The sequence below is a fragment of the Cuculus canorus genome, chromosome 30, assembly GCF_017976375.1.
Source record: "Cuculus canorus isolate bCucCan1 chromosome 30, bCucCan1.pri, whole genome shotgun sequence".
In the NCBI taxonomy this organism is placed as follows: domain Eukaryota; kingdom Metazoa; phylum Chordata; class Aves; order Cuculiformes; family Cuculidae; genus Cuculus; species Cuculus canorus.
The window spans coordinates 1,216,514-1,233,162 of record NC_071430.1 but is presented as its reverse complement, the minus strand read 5'-3'; the positions used below and the strand labels follow the sequence as shown (position 1 = coordinate 1,233,162).

The 16,649-nt window shown below is 64.2% G+C and overlaps 2 protein-coding genes across 2 annotated transcripts; one reads left to right on the top strand and one right to left on the bottom strand.

Annotated features, from left to right (window-relative positions):
- The first annotated feature begins 228 nt into the window (after window positions 1-228).
- WDR83 (WD repeat domain 83) lies at window positions 229-8,688 on the top strand. Its single transcript, XM_054051848.1, has 9 exons — window positions 229-461; window positions 1,808-1,928; window positions 3,239-3,344; window positions 4,634-4,682; window positions 5,691-5,817; window positions 6,861-6,928; window positions 7,035-7,143; window positions 7,240-7,354; window positions 8,529-8,688. Exons 1-9 carry the CDS (start codon window positions 362-364, stop codon window positions 8,682-8,684), a joined length of 951 nt encoding a protein of 316 aa, XP_053907823.1. The 5' UTR covers window positions 229-361; the 3' UTR covers window positions 8,685-8,688.
- A 159-nt stretch (window positions 8,689-8,847) lies between these two features.
- DHPS (deoxyhypusine synthase) lies at window positions 8,848-15,641 on the bottom strand. The gene is made up of 9 exons (XM_054051853.1): window positions 15,367-15,641; window positions 14,488-14,649; window positions 13,051-13,172; window positions 12,878-12,974; window positions 12,126-12,212; window positions 11,386-11,491; window positions 10,642-10,745; window positions 10,437-10,562; window positions 8,848-9,192 (listed from the first exon to the last, which is right to left on the bottom strand). The coding sequence occupies exons 1-9, from the start codon at window positions 15,565-15,567 to the stop codon at window positions 9,097-9,099; spliced, it is 1,101 nt and encodes a 366-aa protein (XP_053907828.1). The 5' UTR covers window positions 15,568-15,641; the 3' UTR covers window positions 8,848-9,096.
- Between the last annotated feature and the right edge of the window lie 1,008 nt (window positions 15,642-16,649).

Here is a 16,649-nt window from a genome sequence, read left to right as displayed (position 1 = left end):
CCGACCCCGGCACCGACCCGGGACTGACCCGGAACCGACCCGGGACCGACCCAGCACCGACCCAGCCCCGGGACCGACCCCGGGACCGACCCCAGCCCGGTACCGCACGGTACCCCATCCCAGATCCGTCCCTGAACCGGACCCGTTCCTGACCCCGTCCCGGTCCCCATCCCGAACCCATCCCTGTCCCAGACCCATCCCGGAGCCCATCCCGGTACCAGACTCATCCCGGACCCCGAGCCGGTCCCGGACCCCATCCCGGCTCCATCCCTGAACGGGACTCATCTCGGACCCCATCCCGGTGCGGTCCCGTCCCGGTGCGGTCCCGTCCCGGTGCGGTCCCGTCCCGGTGCCGGTGCCGATGCTGCCCCGGCCTCGCCCCGCGCCCCCGGAGCTGCCCCAGCGGCGCGTGCGGACCCTGCGCTGCGCACAGGGAGCGGTGCGGGCGGCGCGGTTCAACGGTGCGGGAACGGGAACCGAGGGGGGGGGGGAACGGGAACCGAGGGGGGGGGAACGGGACCCGGGGGGGGAACGGGAACCGAGGGGGGGGAACGGGAACGGGGGGGGGGAACGGGAACCGAGGGGGGGGGAACGGGAACCGAGGGGGGAACGGGAACCGAGGGGGGGGAACGGGAACGGGGGGGGGGAACGGGAACCGGGGAGGGGGAACGGGAACCGGGGGGGGGGGGAACGGGAACCGAGAGGGGGGGACGGGAACCGAGGGGGAAAACGGGAACCGAGGGGGAAAACGGGAACCGAGGGGGGAACGGGAACCGAGGGGGGAACGGGAACGGGGGGGAACGGGAACTGAGGGGGGGGGACGGGAACCGAGGGGGAAAACGGGAACGGGGGGGAACGGGAACCGAGGAGGGGAACGGGAACCGAGGGGGGAACGGGAACCGAGGGGGGAACGGGAACGGGGGGGAACGGGAACCGAGGAGGGGAACGGGAACGGGGGGGAACGGGAACCGAGGAGGGGAACGGGAACCGAGGGGGGAACGGGAACCGAGGGGGGAACGGGAACGGGGGGGAACGGGAACCGAGGAGGGGAACGGGAACCGAGGGGGGAACGGGAACGGGGGGGAACGGGAACCGGGGAGGGGAACGGGAACGGGAACCGGGGAGGGAGAGGGAACAGGAACCGGGGAGGGGGGAACGGGAACCGAGGGGGGGGAACGGGAACCGGGGGAGGGGGAACGGGAACCGGGGAGGGGACAGGAGAGGGGGGGGGAACGGGAACGGGAACCGGGGGGGGGGAACGGGAACCGGGGAGGGAACGGGAACCGGGGGGGGAACGAGGGGGGAACGGGAACCGCGGGGAACGGGAACCGAGGGGGAATGGGAATGGGGGTGAACGGGGGGTTAATGGGAATGGAGGGGAATGGGAATGGGGGGAAAGGGAACCGGGGGGGGTAGTAATGGGAATGGGGGGGAACGGAAACTGGGGGGAACGGGACCGGGGGGGTAACGGGACCGGGGGGAATGGTAATGGGGGTGAACGGGGGGTAATGGGAATGGAGGGGAATGGGGGGGGGGAATGGGAGCGGAGGGGTAATGGGAACCGGGATTTAATGGGTTTGGGAGTCTCTGAGTGGGGGCGATTTAGGGGTTTGGGGGCTCTGGAGGGGATTTGGGGTCTCTGGAGGGGATTTGGGGGTTTGGGGGCTCTGGGTGGGGGATTTGGGGGGGCTGTTGGCTCTGGGTGGGATTTGGGAGTTTGGGATCCCTGGATGGGTGGATTGGGGGGGGTCTCTGGGTGGATTTTGGGGTGCAGGGGGGGGTGATGGGCTGTCGGGGGTCTCCGCAGCCGATGGGAATTACTGCCTGACGTGCGGCAGCGATAAAAGCCTGAAACTGTGGAACCCGCACCGCGGCACCGCGCTCCGCACCTACCAGGGCCACGGCTACGAGGTGCTGGATGCCGCCGGGTAAGGGACCCCCAACCTGGGGACCCCCCCCCAGCTTTGGGGATACCTCTGGGACCCCTCCTTAACCTTGGGAACCCCCATCTCTGGCTTTGGGGACCCCATTGCCTGGCATTGAGAACCCCCCCATGGCCTTGGGGACTCCTCCTTAACCTTGGGGACCCCTCCTTAACCTTGGGGACCTCCCTGGGGCCTTGGGGACCCCCCCAGCTTTGGGGATACCTCTGGGACCCCTCCTTAACCTTGGGAACCCCCCATCTCTGGCTTTGGGGACCCCATTGCCTGGCATTGGGAACCCCTCCTATGGCCTTGGGGATCCCTCCTTAACCTTGGGGACCCCTTCTTAATCTTGGGGACCTCCCTGGGGCCTTGGGGACCCCCCCAGCTTTGGGGATACCTCTGGGACCCCTCCTTAACCCTGGGAACCCCCCATCTCTGGCTTTGGGGACCCCATTGCCTGGCATTGGGAACCCCTCCTATGGCCTTGGGGATCCCTCCTTAACCTTGGGGACCCCTTCTTAATCTTGGGGACCTCCCTGGGGCCTTGGGGACCCCCCCCAGCTTTGGGGATACCTCTGGGACCCCTCCTTAACCTTGGGAACCCCCCCATCTCTGGCTTTGGGGACCCCATTGCCTGGCATTGGGAACCCCTCCTATGGCCTTGGGGATCCCTCCTTAACCTTGGGGACCCCTTCTTAATCTTGGGGACCTCCCTGGGGCCTTGGGGACCCCCCCAGCTTTGGGGACATCTCTGGGACCCCTCCTTAACCTTGGGAACCCCCATCTCTGGCTTTGAGGACCCCATTGCCTGGCATTGGGAACCCCCCCCACGACCTTGGGGACCCTCACTTAATCTTGGGGACCCCTCTCTGGCATTGGGGACCCCCCTGTGTTTCTTGGGAACCCCTCCTTAAGCTTGGGGACCACTTCTGGCTTTGGGGACCCCATTGCCTGGCATTGGGAACCCCCTCATGATCTTGGGGACCCCTCTTTAATCTTGGGGACCCCTCTTTAATCTTGAAGATCCCTCCTTAATCTTGCCGCCCCCCACCTCTGGTTTTGGGGACCCCATGACCTGGCATTGGGACCCCCTCCTTGAGCTTGGGGACCCCTCCTTGATCTTGGGGACCCCCCCCCTCAGTCTTGGGGACCCCCTTCCTGGTGTTGATGACCTCCCCTGGAGCCTTGAGGACCCTCTTTTTAACCTTTGGGACCCCCTCCCTGGCCTTGGGGACCCCCTCCCCTTCCAGTTTGGGGACCCCACTCCCCTTCCAGTTTTGGGGACCCCCCCCAACTAATGGGCACCCCTCCAGTTCCTTCGATAACAGCCACCTCTGCTCCTGTGGGGCCGATAAGACGGTGGCTCTGTGGGATGTGGCCACCGGGCAAGTGGTGCGCAAATACCGTGGCCACGCGGGGGTAAGAAATTGGGGGGCACTTGGGGGGCTGGGAGAGCTGGAGGGGAGATCTGGGGGGGGCAGGGGGCTCTAGAGGGGGAGAATTGGGGGTTTAAGAGCAATTTAGGGGTGTAGGGGCACCGGGAGGGGGGATTTGGGGGCGTTGGGAGCTCTACAGGGGGAGATTTGGGGGGTCAGGGGGCTCTGGGTGGGGGGATTTGGGGGTTTAGGGGCAATTTAGGGGTGTAGGGACACCGGGAGGGGGGATTTGGGGGTGTTGGGAGCTCTACAGGGGGAGATTTGGGGGGTCAGGGGGCTCTGGGTGGGGGGAATTGGGGGTGTTGGGAGATCTACAGGGGGAGATTTGGGGGGTCAGGGGGCTCTAGGGGGGGGAATTGGGGGTTTAAGGGCAATTTAGGGGTGTAGGGGCACCGGGAGGGGGGATTTGGGGGTGTTGGGAGATCTACAGGGAGAGATTTGGGGGGTCAGGGGGCTCTGGGTGGGGGGAATTGGGGATTTGGGGGGAATTTAGGGGTGTAGGGGCACCGGGAGGGGGGATTTGGGGGTGTTGGGAGATCTACAGGGAGAGATTTGGGGGGTCAGGGGGCTCTGGGTGGGGGGGGAATTGGGGGTTTGGGGGGAATTTAGGGGTGTAGGGACACCGGGAGGGGGGATTTGGGGGTGTTGGGAGATCTACAAGGGGAGATTTGGGGGGTCAGGGGGCTCTGGGTGGGGGGAATTGGGGGTTTGGGGGGAGTTTAGGGGTGTAGAGGCACTGGGAGGGGGGATTTGGGGGTGTTGGGAGCTCTACAGGGGGAGATTTGGGGGGTTGGGGGGCTCTGGGTGGGGGGAATGGGGGTTTGGGGGAATTTAGGGGTGTAGGGGCACCGGGAGGGGGGATTTGGGGGTGTTGGGAGATCTAGAGGGGGAGATTTGGGGGGTCAGGGGGCTCTGGGTGGGGGGAATTGGGGGCGTTGGGAGCTCTAGAGGGGGAAATTTGGGGGGTCAGGGGGCTCTGGTGGGGGGAAATTGGGGGTTTAAGGGGAATTTAGGGGTGTAGGGGCACCGGGAGGGGGGGTTTGGGGGTGTTGGGAGATCTACAGGGGGAGATTTGGGGGGGTCAGGGGGCTCTGGGTGGGGGGATTTGGGGGTTTAAGGGGAATTTAGGGGTGTAGGGGCACCGGGAGGGGGGGATTTGGGGGTGTTGGGAGCTCAGTGGGGGGATTTGGGGTTTGGGGGCTCTGGGGGGGGATTTTGGGGTTCGGGGGGGGCTGTGGGATTTTGGGGTCCCTGCGAGCGCTGTCCCCGCAGAAGGTGAACTGCGTCCAATTCAACGAGGAGGCGACTGTCATCGTGTCCGGTACGAGTTCGGTACCCCCCGACACCCCCTTTTTCCCCCTGGGCACCCCCAAATCCCCCCACCCAGAGCCCCCCACCCCCAATCTCCCCCTCCTGTGCCCCTGACCCCCAAGTCTCCCCACCTCGAGCTCCCAAACCCCCAAATCCCCCCACCCAGAGCCCCCAACCCCCAAATCCCCCCTCCTGCTTACCCCTACACCCCCAAATTCCCCCAAGTCCCCCCACTTAGAGCCCCCTGACCCCCCAAACTGCCCCCTCCTGCTGCCCTTGACCCCCCAAATCCCTTCCCTTGAGCTCCCAAACCCCAAATTCCCCCCACTCAGAGACCCCTGACTCCCCAAATCTCTCCACCCAGAGCCCCCAACCCCCAAATCTCCCCCTCCTGCTGCCTCTGAACCCCCCAAATCTCCCCCCTTAGAGCTCCCAAACCCCCAAATTCCCCTCCTCCTGGTGTCCCTACACCCCCAAATTCATCCCAACCCCCAGTTCCCCCCACCCAGAGCCCCCATGACCCCCCAAATCCCCCCTCCTGCTGCCCCTACACCCCCAAATTCCCCCCCAACTCCCCATGTCCTCCCACTCAGAGCCCCCTGACCCCCCAAATTCTCCCCCTCCTGTGCCCCTGACCCCCCAAATCTCCCCTCCTGGTGTCCCTACACCCCCAAATTCATCCCAAACCCCAATTCCCCCCACCCAGAGCCCCTATGACCCCCCAAATCCCCCCTCCTGCTGCCCCTACACCCCCAAATTCCCCCCAACTCCCCACGTCCTCCCACTCGGAGCCCCCTGACCCCCCAAATTCTCCCCCTCCTGTGCCCCTGACCCCCCAAATCCCCCCTCCTGTGCCCCTGACCCCCCAAATCTCCCTCCTCGAGCTCCCAGACCCCCAATTCCCCCCAACCAGAGCCCCCAATACCCTTTATCTCCCCTTTTTCCCCCCCTTTTTGCCCCTTTTCCCCACCGGGCACCCCCAATTCTCCCCCCTGAACCCCCAAATTCCCCCCCTCAGGCTCCATCGACTGCACGGTGCGGTGCTGGGACTGCCGCTCGCGTCGCCCCGATCCCGTTCAGGTCTTGGATGAAGCCAAGGACGGAATTTCCAGCGTCAAAGTATCCGACCACGAGATTCTTACGGGGTGAGGGACGGGATTTTGGGGGGACAGGGATGGGTTTGGGGGGAACAGGGACACATTTGGGGGGACAGGGATGGGTTTAGGGGGGGACAGGGATGGGTTTGGGGGGGATAGGGACACATTGGGGGGGACAGGGATGGGTTTGGGGGGACAGGGACACATTTAGGGGTACAGGGATGGGTTTTGGGGGGACAGAGATGGGTTTGGGGGGGACAGGGACACATTTGGAGGGACAGGGATGGGTTTGGGGGGGACAGGGACACATTTAGGGGTACACGGATGGGTTTAGGGGGGGACAGGGACACATTTAGGGGTACAGGGATGGGTTTTGGGGGGACAGGGATGGGTTTTGGGGGGACAGGGACACATTTGGGGGGACAGGGATTGGTTTAGGGGGGACAGGGATACGTTTGGGGGGACAGGGATGGGTTTGGGGGGGACAGGGACACATTTGGGGGTACAAGGATGGGTTTAGGGCGTACAGGGACACATTTGGGGGGACAGGGTGGGTTTGGGGGGACAGGGACACATTTAGGGGTACAGGGATGGGTTTTGGGGGGACAGGGAGACATTTGGGGGTACAGGGATGGATTTTGGGAGGGACAGGGACACATTTGGGGGGGGACAGGGATTGGTTTAGGGGGGACAGGGATACGTTTGGGGGTACAGGGATGGGTTTGGGGGGGACAGGGACACATTTAGGGGTACACGGATGGGTTTAGGGGGGGACAGGGACACATTTGGGGGGACAGGGATGGGTTTGGGGGGATAGGGATACATTTGGGGGGACAGGGATGGGTTTAGGGGGGGACAGAGATACATTTGGGGGGGACAGGGACACATTTGGGGGTCCCAGTCTGGGTTTGAGGGGGACATTGATGCACTTTGCGGGGGGACACGCGGCTGCTTTGGGGGCCCTCGAGCACCCAAAGGGACACGTTTTGGGGCGCAGAGAGGAGGAGAGGACGATTGTACCCCCCTATATTAATGACACCCCCCCTCCGCACCCCAAAAAAAAACTTGGGGTCCCCCTCCCCGTCCTTCAGCTCCGTCGACGGCCGCGTTCGCCGCTACGACCTCCGCGCGGGGCAACTCCATTGCGACTACATCGGCAGTGAGTGGTGGGGGTTCCCCTGTGCTTTTTTTGGGGGGGTGTCTATGTTGAGGGGGGAGGATGGGGGTGCCAGGGGGCCCCCCCAAATTTTCTTGCACCCCCTCAGGTCCCATCACCAGCGTTTGTTTCAGCAAAGACGGTCAAAGCGCTTTGGCCGCCAGTTTGGACTCAACGTTGCGTCTCTTGGATAAGGAGACGGGCGAACTGTTGGGCGAGTGAGTTTGGGCTACTAATTCCTTCCCTGTGGCTACTAAAAGGGTTTTGGGGTGTCTCTGCCTCATTGGGGACCCCCCTCCTCCCACCCCCGGTAGATATCGGGGTCACCGCAGCAGCGTTTACCGCCTGGATTGCGTCTTGAGCGAACGCGACACGCACGTTGGCTGCGCCTCCGAGGATGGATACGTCTACTTGTGGGACCTGGTGGAGGTCTGGGGGGGATTTGGGGGTTCAGGGGGTCTCTGGGTGGGGGGATCTGGGGGTTTGGGAGCTCAAAAGGGGGAGATTTGGGGGGTCAGGGACACAGAAGGAGGGGAATTTGGGGGTCAGAGGGCTCTGAGTGGGGGAACTTTGAGTGTTGGGGGGAATTTGGGGGTGTAGAGGCACAAGGAAGGGGGGATTGGGGGGAGTGGGGGGATTTGGGGGTTCAGGGGTCTCTGGGTGGGGGGAATTGGGGGTTTGGGAGCTCAAGGGGAGGGATTTGGGGGGGGTCAGGGACACAGGAGGAGGGGGGTGGAACGCCGACCCCTCAATCCCATCTCACAGGGGGACCCCAACTCCTTGATCCCATTCTTGGGGGGGGGGACCCCAACTCCTTGATTCCATCCCAGGGGGAACCCCAACTCCTCCATTCCACCTCTGAGGAGTCCCCAACTCCTCCATTCCCATTCTTGGGGTGGAAACTGGGACCCCAACTCCTTGATTCCATCCCAGAGGGGGACCCCAACTCCTCAATCCCATCCTTGAGAGGGGGAAAATGGGAACCCCAACTCCTCGATCCCATCCCCAACTCCTCCATTCCACCTCTGAGGGGACCCCAACTCCTCCATTCCCGTTCTTGGGGTGGAAACGGGAACCCCAACTCCTTCCTTCCACCTCTGAGGGGACCCTCAACTCCTCAATCCCATTCTTGGGGTGGAAACGGGGACCCCAACTCCTCCCTTCCCGTTCTTGGGGTGAAAACGGGGACCCCAACTCCTCCATTCCACCTCTGAGGGGACCCCCAACTCCTCAATCCCATTCTTGGGGTGGAAATGGAGACCCTCAACTCCTTCATTCCATCCCATGGGAGAACCCCAACTCCTCCATTCCACCTTTGAGGGGACCCCCAACTCCTCAATCCCATTCTTGGGGTGGAAACGGGGACCCCAACTCCTCCATTCCATCCCAGAGGGGGGACCCCAATTCCTCAATCCCATCTTTTGGGGGGAAACAGGGACCCCAACTCCTTGATTCCATCCCATGGGAGGACCCCCAACTCCTCCATTCCACCTTTGAGAGGACCCCAACTCCTCAATCCCATCCTTGGGAAGAAACGTGTCCCTGTAGCCCATCTTGGGGTGCGCCGGGGGGGTCCCCAACACCCTTTGTGTCCCCCCCTCAGGGTTCGCTGTCTCTCCGTCTTCCGGTGGGCAACGGCGTCGTTCAGTCTCTCGCCTTCCACCCGGCGCTGCCGTGTCTCCTCGCCGCTTCCGAAGGCTGCGTCCAACTCTGGCGCGAGGAGAGCTTCCAACCCGAGGAGGGGGACGGCGATAGCTGAGATGGATGGCGGGGGGGGGACACCCCTAAAAAATAGGGGGGAGGGTGGTTTGGGGCTCAGGGCGCCCCCCCTGACCCGAAGGAATAAACTCACAGTGAGAAGGAACGGCGAAGATTTATTGGGAGAGCGCAAATAAATACGGGATGGAGGGACAGACGGATATGGGGGGGACACGGATGGATGTGGGGGGACAAAAGGACACGGGGGGGGACACAGAGGACAGATGGACGGCAACAGGGGGGTCCCAGCTCCCCCAAATCCCATCTTGGGAAGCCATTCCGCTCGCTCTCGGGCTCTGCCGGCGTCGAGATCCAGGCGGGAAACCCCATAGAGGCATCGGGGGGGGCCCCTATAAAATAAGGGGATTCCCCCCCCCCCCCCAAAAAAAGGGACCCCCTCATTCCGCTGCGGCTCAGTCTCCCGGTATCTCCGAGGGGAACGCGGCCGCGCTCCGGGCGAACGTCTCGGCCACCAGCAGCGGGAAAACCAGGGAGGCGTCGGCGTAAATCTGAGTCAGAAGAGGGGGTGAGGGGGGAGCCCCCAAATCCAACACCCCCCCCACAACCACATAGGGCTCTCGATTCTCTCCAGAGCCCCCAAATCCTCTCCAAATCCTCTCCATGGTCCCCCAAACCCCCCCGAAATCCTCCCTCGTGTCCCTAAATCCCACTCTGAGGCCCCAAATTCCCTTCCAACCCCCAATTTCCCCCCAACTCCCACCCCAAGACCTCCAATTCCCAACCCAGACCCCAATTCCTCTCTAAATTCCCACCCCACGCCCCATAATTCTCCCCTCATTCCCTTCCAATCCCCAATTTCACCCCAACTCCCACCAAGGACCCCCAATTCCTCTCTAAATCCCCCTCAGGGCCCCCAATTCTCCCCTCATTCCCTTCCAATCCCCAATTTCTCCCCAATTTCCACCAAGGGGTCCCCAATTCCCATCCCAACGACCCCAATTCCTCTCTAAATCCCCCTCAGGGCCTCCAATTCTCCCCTAATTCCCTTCCAATCCCCAATTTCACCCCAACTCCCGCTGCGAGGCCCCCAATTCCCATCCCAAGGTCTCCAATTCCTCTCCAAATCCCTCCCAAAGACCCCCAATTCCTCTCTAAATCCCCCCCCAGGACCCCCAATTCTCCCCTAATTCCCTTCCAATCCCCAATTTCCACCAAGGGGTCCCCAATTCCCATCCCAACGACCCCAATTCCTCTCCAAATCCCCCCCAAAGACCCCCAATTCTCCCTTAATACCCTTCCAATCCCCAATTTCACCCCAACTCCCGCCGAGGGGCCCCCAATTCCCATCCCAAAGTCTCCAATTCCTCTCCAAATCCCTCCCAAAGACCCCCAATTCCTCTCTAAATCCCCCCCCCCAGGACCCCCAATTCTCTCCTAATTCCCTTCCAATCCCCAATTTCCCCCCAACTCCCACCAAGGACCCCCAATTCCTCTCAAAATCCCCCGCCAGGGCCCCCAATTCTCCCCTAATTCCCTTCCAATCCCCAATTTCTCCCCAATTTCCACCAAGGGGTCCCCAATTCCCCTCCCAACGACCCCAATTCCTCTCTAAATCCCCCTCCAGAGCCCCCAACTCCCACCGAGGGGCCCCCAATTCCCATCCCAAGGTCTCAAATTCCTCTCCAAATCCCTCCCAAAGACCCCCAATTCCTCTCTAAATCCCCCTCAGGGCCCCCAATTCTCCCCTCATTCCCTTCCAGGATCCCCAATTTCCCTCTCAATCCCCCCAAACCTTGACGGGGGTGGCGTCCATGCGGATCTTTCCCCAGGACACGGCCTCATCCGGCCTCGCGCCCGAGTCGGAGCCATCGAACTCTTGCGCCGTGTTGACGTAGACGGAGAAATCGGCCCCGTTGCGCTGTGGGGTTGGTGTGGGGTGAGCGCCCCGCGCCGTGGGGTGCCCCACGTCCCCCCCCCGGTGTCCCCCCAACCCTCACCATGAGGTTGGCGTTGGCGATGTGGTGCTTGACGAGCCCTCCGCCAAGGATGATCATCCCCGTCTTGCGGGCGAAAATAGCCTGAGTGTTGATGAGGCGCAGGTCTGCGGGAAGAAACGGGGGGACCCCGGCATTGGGGGGGGCCAGGATCCAGAGGGGACCCCCAGGGTCCATGGGGGACACACGGGATCCATGGGGGACCCCAGGATCCATGGGGGACACACGGGATTCAGAGGGGAACTCGGTATATGGAGGGGACACCCAGGATGCAGAGGGGACCCCGGTATTTGGGGGGGACACCCAGGATGCAGAGGGGACCCCGGTATTTTGGGGGGACACCCAGGATGCAGAGGGAACCCCGGTATTTGGGGGGGACACCCAGAATGCAGAGGGAACCCCGGTATTTTGGGGGGGACACCCAGGATGCAGAAGGGACCCTGGTATTTGGGGGGGACACCCAGGATGCAGAAGGGACCCTGGCATTTGGGGGGGACACCCAGGATGCAGAGGGGACCCCGGTATTTGGGGGGGACACCCAGGATGCAGAGGGGACCCTGGTATTTGGGGGACACCCAGGATGCAGAGGGGACCCTGGTATTTGGGGGGGACACCCAGAATGCAGAGGGGACCCCAACATCTGGGATGGATTCCGGCACCCAGCGCTGACCCCGGCACTCGGGGGGGACAGAGGGGACATGCGGGCATTTGGGGGTTCCCGGTGTTTTGGGGGGGCCCCAAACTGACCGTCCACGATGTCGAGGACCAATCCCGGGCGTTTGTAGGAGTGGAAGAAGATCATATCGCCCAAAGAACCGTCGGTGAGCGCCGGACTCAGCACCGGGATCCGGTTCTGGGGAGGGGACGGTCACCGTGACCACGGGACGGCGACGGGGGGACGAGGGGATGGGGACGAGGGGAGAAGGGGATGGGGACGGGGGAGAAGGGGACAGGGACACAAGGGGATGGGGACAAGGAGACGGGGACAAGGGGACAAGGGGATGGGGATGAGGGGATGGCGACAAGGGGAAGGGGACAAGAGGATGGGGACAAAGAGATGGGGACAAGGGGACGAGGGGATGGGGACGGGGGACGAGGGGACGGGGATGAAGAGATGGGGACAGTGACGAGGGGATGGTGATGAGAAGACAGGGATGAAGGGACGGGGAGAGTGACGAGGGGACGGGGATGAGGGGACAGGGATGGTGATGAGGGGACGGGGATGAGGGAACGGGGATGCAGTGATGAGGGGGACGGGGACGTGGTGACAATGGGACCCGGGACAGTGACGAGGGGGACGAGGACGTGGTGATGAGGGGACGGTATGGCGATGAGGGGACAGGGACGAAGGGATGGTGGAGATGGGGATGAGGGGATGGTGACGGTGATGAAGATGAGGGGACAGGAATGGTGATAAGAGGAGGGTGACGAGAATGAGGGGACACGGATGGTGGTGAGGGGACGGTGACGAGGGGACGGTCCCCCACCTTCTGGGCCCAGTAGCAGATGGAGTCGGGGTCGTTGATCTCCCGGCCGAGACGCGCCACCATCCTGGACGGCGTCCACTTCACGCCCTGCCGGAACGACGGGGGAACTGGGACGCACTGGATTGAACTGGGAGTGCCCTGGGTTGAACTGGGATGCACTGGGCAGAACTGGGGGTGCACTGAGCAGAACTGGGATGCACTGTGGGGAACGGGGAGTGCCCTGGGTTGAACTGGGATGCACTGGGCGGAACTGGGGGTGCCCTGAGGGGAACTGGGATGCACTGGGCAGAACTGGGAGTGCACTGGGTTGAACTGGGGGTGCACTGGGTGGAACTGGGGGTGCCCTGGGCGGAACTGGGGGTGCCCTGGGGGGAACTGGAAGTACTCTGGGGGAAACTGGGATGCACTGGGCAGAACTGGGTGTGCCCTGGGTTGAACTGGGATGCACTGGGCAGAACTGGGAGTGCACTGGGTTGAACTGGGAGTGCCCTGGGGGGAACTAGGGGTGCCCTGGGCGGAACTGGAGGTACCCTGGGGGAAACTGGGATGCACTGGGCAGAACTGGGGGTGCAACAGGGGGAACTGGGGGTGCGGAGACCCCCAAACCCCTTCAGCTGGAGGTAACCCAGGGCTCCAACCCCCCTGAAACGAGGCGGGGGGACCCCCAAACCCACTTGATTTGGGGCCCTAGGGGGTCCGGGCTCTCCCCCCACCCCCCAATTTGGGGGGCACCGAAGACTGCGCCCCCAAACCTGCGTCTCCTGCTCATCCACCATCCGCTCCAAGATGGGCATCAGCCAATCCTCGAACTTGCAGTAGTTGTCGTTGGGCACCAAGAGGTTCCCGATTCTGGGGAGGGGGGACACGGGCTGAGCCGGGGGGACCTCGGGGGGGACCCCAAAACCCCTGGCCCCCCCTCACGTACCGGTTGATGCCGCGCTGGCGCAGGTCGCGGCCGCGGAGGCTGAAGTCGCCGATGTAGGTGGGCGCCAAACACTTGATCAGATCCTCTTCGACCCCTCCGGCCGTCGTCACCAGCACGTCCACCTGCGCGGCCGGAGCCACCGCGGGGTGACATCGGGGACCCCACGGCATCGGGGGGGGCACGGGGGACCGTGGGAACCCCATAGCATCAGGGGGAACCCCACAGTATGGTGGGGGACAGGGGCAGACAGCGGGGACCCCATGGCATGAGGGGGGACATGGGGGACCCCACGGCATCGGGGGGGACAGTGGGGACCCCATGGCATGGGGGGGGACAGTGGGGACCCCACGGCATCAGGGGGGACACGGGGGACCTCACGGCATGGGGGGGGACACGGGGGACCGTGGGAACCCCATAGCATCAGGGGGAACCCCACAGTATGGTGGGGGACAGGGGCAGACAGCAGGGACCCCATGGCATGAGGGGGGACAGTGGGAACCCCATGGCATTCAGGGGGGACAGTGGGGACCCCATGGCATCAGGGGGGACAGTGGGGGACCCCACGGCATCAGGGGGGACAGTGGGGACCCCATGGCATCAGGGGGGACATGGGGGACCCCACGGCATGAGGGGGGGGTACACGGGGGACCCCACGGCATTCAGGGGGGACATTTGGGACCCACTCTAACCACCCCCAGGACCCCCAAAGTGGCCCGAGGACCCCCTCCCAAACTCTTCCCAAGAGCCTCAAATTGGCCTGGGATCCCCCAAACTGTTCCCAAGACCCCCATACTGGCCTGGGGACCCCCCCAAACTGTTCCCAAGACCCCCATACTGGCCTGGGGACCCCCCAAACTGTTCCCAAGACCCCCATACTGGCCCTGGGACCCCCCAAACTGTTCCCAAGACCCCCATACTGGCCTTCGGATCCCCCAAACTGTTCCCAAGACCCCCATACTGGCCTGGGGACCCCCCAAACTGTTCCCAAGACCCCCATACTGGCCTGGGGACCCCCCAAACTGTTCCCAAGACCCCCATACTGGCCTGGGACCCCCCCAAACTGTTCCCAAGACCCCCATACTGGCCTGGGACCCCCCCAAACTGTTCCCAAGACCCCCATACTGGCCTGGGGACCCCCCAAACTGTTCCCAAGACCCCCATACTGGCCTGGGGACCCCCCAAACTGTTCCCAAGACCCCCATACTGGCCTGGGACCCCCCCCAAACTGTTCCCAAGACCCCCATACTGGCCTGGGACCCCCCCAAACTGTTCCCAAGACCCCCATACTGGCCTGGGGACCCCCCAAACTGTTCCCAAGACCCCCATACTGGCCTGGGGACCCCCCCCAAACTGTTCCCAAGACCCCCATACTGGCCTGGGGACCCCCCAAACTGTTCCCAAGCCCCCCCCAGACTGGCCCTGGCCCCCCCTCCTCACCATGTTGTGCTGCACCAGGTAGCGGATGCTCTCCCTCACGCCCGAGCTGACCAGGTTGGAGGTGAACCCCAAGAAGATGGTGCAGCCCGAGGGGGGCCGGGACCCCCCCAGTGCCGCCCGCGCCCGCTCCTCTGCGCTCAGCGGCTCCAGCTTCGCCGTGATCTGCGGCCGAAGGGGGGGATCAGCACCAACCAGTGCTCCCAGTATCGCCCCGAGCCCCCCAGTTCACCCCCCCCCAGGCTCTCTGAACCCCCATCGGTCCTCCCAGTTTCCTCCAGTTCCTCCCAATTCCCCTGAGCCCCCCCCATGCCCCCCCGTCTTCTCAACTCCCCCAGTCCCTCCAGTTCCCCCCCCAAACCCTCTGCCCCCCTCCCAGTCCTCCCAGTCCCCCCAGTTCTCTTGGTCCCCCCCAGTTTCTCCAGTCCCCCCCAGTTCTCTTGAGCCCTCCCAGTCCTCCCCAACCCCCCCAGTTCTTCTGGTCCCCCCCAGTCCCCCTCTGCCCCCCCACCCCAGTCCTCCCAGTCCCTCCAGTTCCCCCCAGTTCCCCCCTAACCCCCCAAATTCCCCTGCCCCCCTCATCCTCCCAGTCCCTCCAGTTCCCCCCAATTCCCCCCCATCTCCCCCAGCTCTCCTGCTCCCCCCCAGGCCCCCCGAATTCCTCTGGCCCCTCCCCAGTCCTCCCAGTCCCTCCAGTTCTCCCAGTGCCCCCTTGCCCCAACTCCAGTCCTCCCAGTCCCCCCAATTTCCCTGCCCCCCCCAGTCCCTCCAGTTACCCCCAATTCCCCCCAGTTCTCCTGGCCCCCCCAATCCTTTCAGTCCCCTCTGCTCCCCCCCCCAGTCCCCCCAGTTCCCCCCCAGTCCCCCCAGTTCCCCCCCCACCATGCGCTGGATCTCGGCCACGGCCTGGGCGAAGCTGGTGGCCTGGAAGCCGGTGGTGCGGTAGGAGCGGAGCAGCGCCTCGAGGTCGGGACCCGTCGAGAAGTCGAAGCCGCGTACGGGGAGGCTCTCGGCGGGCAGCGGAGCGCTGGGCTGCAGCACAGCCCGCAGCGCCTCACCGGGTACCGGCCCGGGGGCCGCCATCGCCTCAGCGGGACACGCTGCTGAGCGCCGCCATCTTAGCCCGCCCCTTGTGCCGTACAGCCGCCATCTTAGCCCGCCCCTTGTGCCCTACAGCCGCCATCTTAGCCCGCCCCTTGTGCCGTACAGCCGCCATCTTAGCCCGCCCCTTGTGCCGTACAGCCGCCATCTTAGCCCGCCCCTTGTGCCGTACAGACGCCATCTTAGCCCGCCCCTTGTGCCGTACAGCCGCCATCTTAGTCCGCCCCTTGTGCCGTACAGCCGCCATCTTAGCCCGCCCCTTGTGCCCTACAGACGCCATCTTGGCCCGCCCCTTGTGCCGCACAGACGCCATCTTGGCCCGCCCCTTGTGCCCTACAGCCGCCATCTTAGCCCGCCCCTTGTGCCCTACAGCCGCCATCTTGGCCCGCCCCTTGTGCCGTACAGCCGCCATCTTAGCCCGCCCCTTGTGCCCTACAGACGCCATCTTGGCCCGCCCCTTGTGCCCTACAGCCGCCATCTTAGCCCGCCCCTTGTGCCGTACAGCCGCCATCTTAGCCCGCCCCTTGTGCCCTACAGCCGCCATCTTAGCCCGCCCCTTGTGCCCTACAGCCGCCATCTTAGTCCGCCCCTTGTGCCCTACAGACGCCATCTTGGCCCGCCCCTTGTGCCCTACAGCCGCCATCTTAGCCCGCCCCTTGTGCCGTACAGCCGCCATCTTAGCCCGCCCCTTGTGCCGTACAGCCGCCATCTTAGCCCGCCCCTTGTGCCCTACAGCCGCCATCTTAGTCCGCCCCTTGTGCCGTACAGCCGCCATCTTAGCCCGCCCCTTGTGCCCTACAGCCGCCATCTTAGTCCGCCCCTTGTGCCGTACGACCGCCATCTTAGCCCGCCCCTTGTGCCGTACGACCGCCATCTTAGCCCGCCCCTTGTGCCCTACAGCCGCCATCTTAGCCCGCCCCTTGTGCCGTACAGCCGCCATCTTAGCCCGCCCCTTGTGCCCTACAGCCGCCATCTTAGCCCGCCCCTTGTGCCCTACAGCCGCCATCTTAGCCCGCCCCTTGTGCCGTACGACCGCCATCTTAGCCCGCCCCTTGTGCCCTACA

What these genes read in the sequence shown, in the direction of transcription:
- DHPS (XM_054051853.1), bottom strand. Translation starts at nt 15,567, where the DNA reads ATGGCGGCCCCCGGGCCGGTACCCGGTGAGGCGCTGCGGGCTGTGCTG. An exon ending in TGGCCGAGATCCAGCGCATG is followed by an intron (nt 14,650 to 15,366) that starts GTGGGGGGGGAA and finishes CTTCGGCCGCAG; the next exon opens with ATCACGGCGAAGCTGGAGCC. An exon ending in TCTGCTACTGGGCCCAGAAG is followed by an intron (nt 11,492 to 12,125) that starts GTGGGGGACCGT and finishes TCCCCTCCCCAG; the next exon opens with AACCGGATCCCGGTGCTGAG.
- WDR83 (XM_054051848.1), top strand. Translation starts at nt 362, where the DNA reads ATGCTGCCCCGGCCTCGCCCCGCGCCCCCGGAGCTGCCCCAGCGGCGC. An exon ending in GAGGTGCTGGATGCCGCCGG is followed by an intron (nt 1,929 to 3,238) that starts GTAAGGGACCCC and finishes GCACCCCTCCAG; the next exon opens with TTCCTTCGATAACAGCCACC. An exon ending in ACTTGTGGGACCTGGTGGAG is followed by an intron (nt 7,355 to 8,528) that starts GTCTGGGGGGGA and finishes TCCCCCCCTCAG; the next exon opens with GGTTCGCTGTCTCTCCGTCT.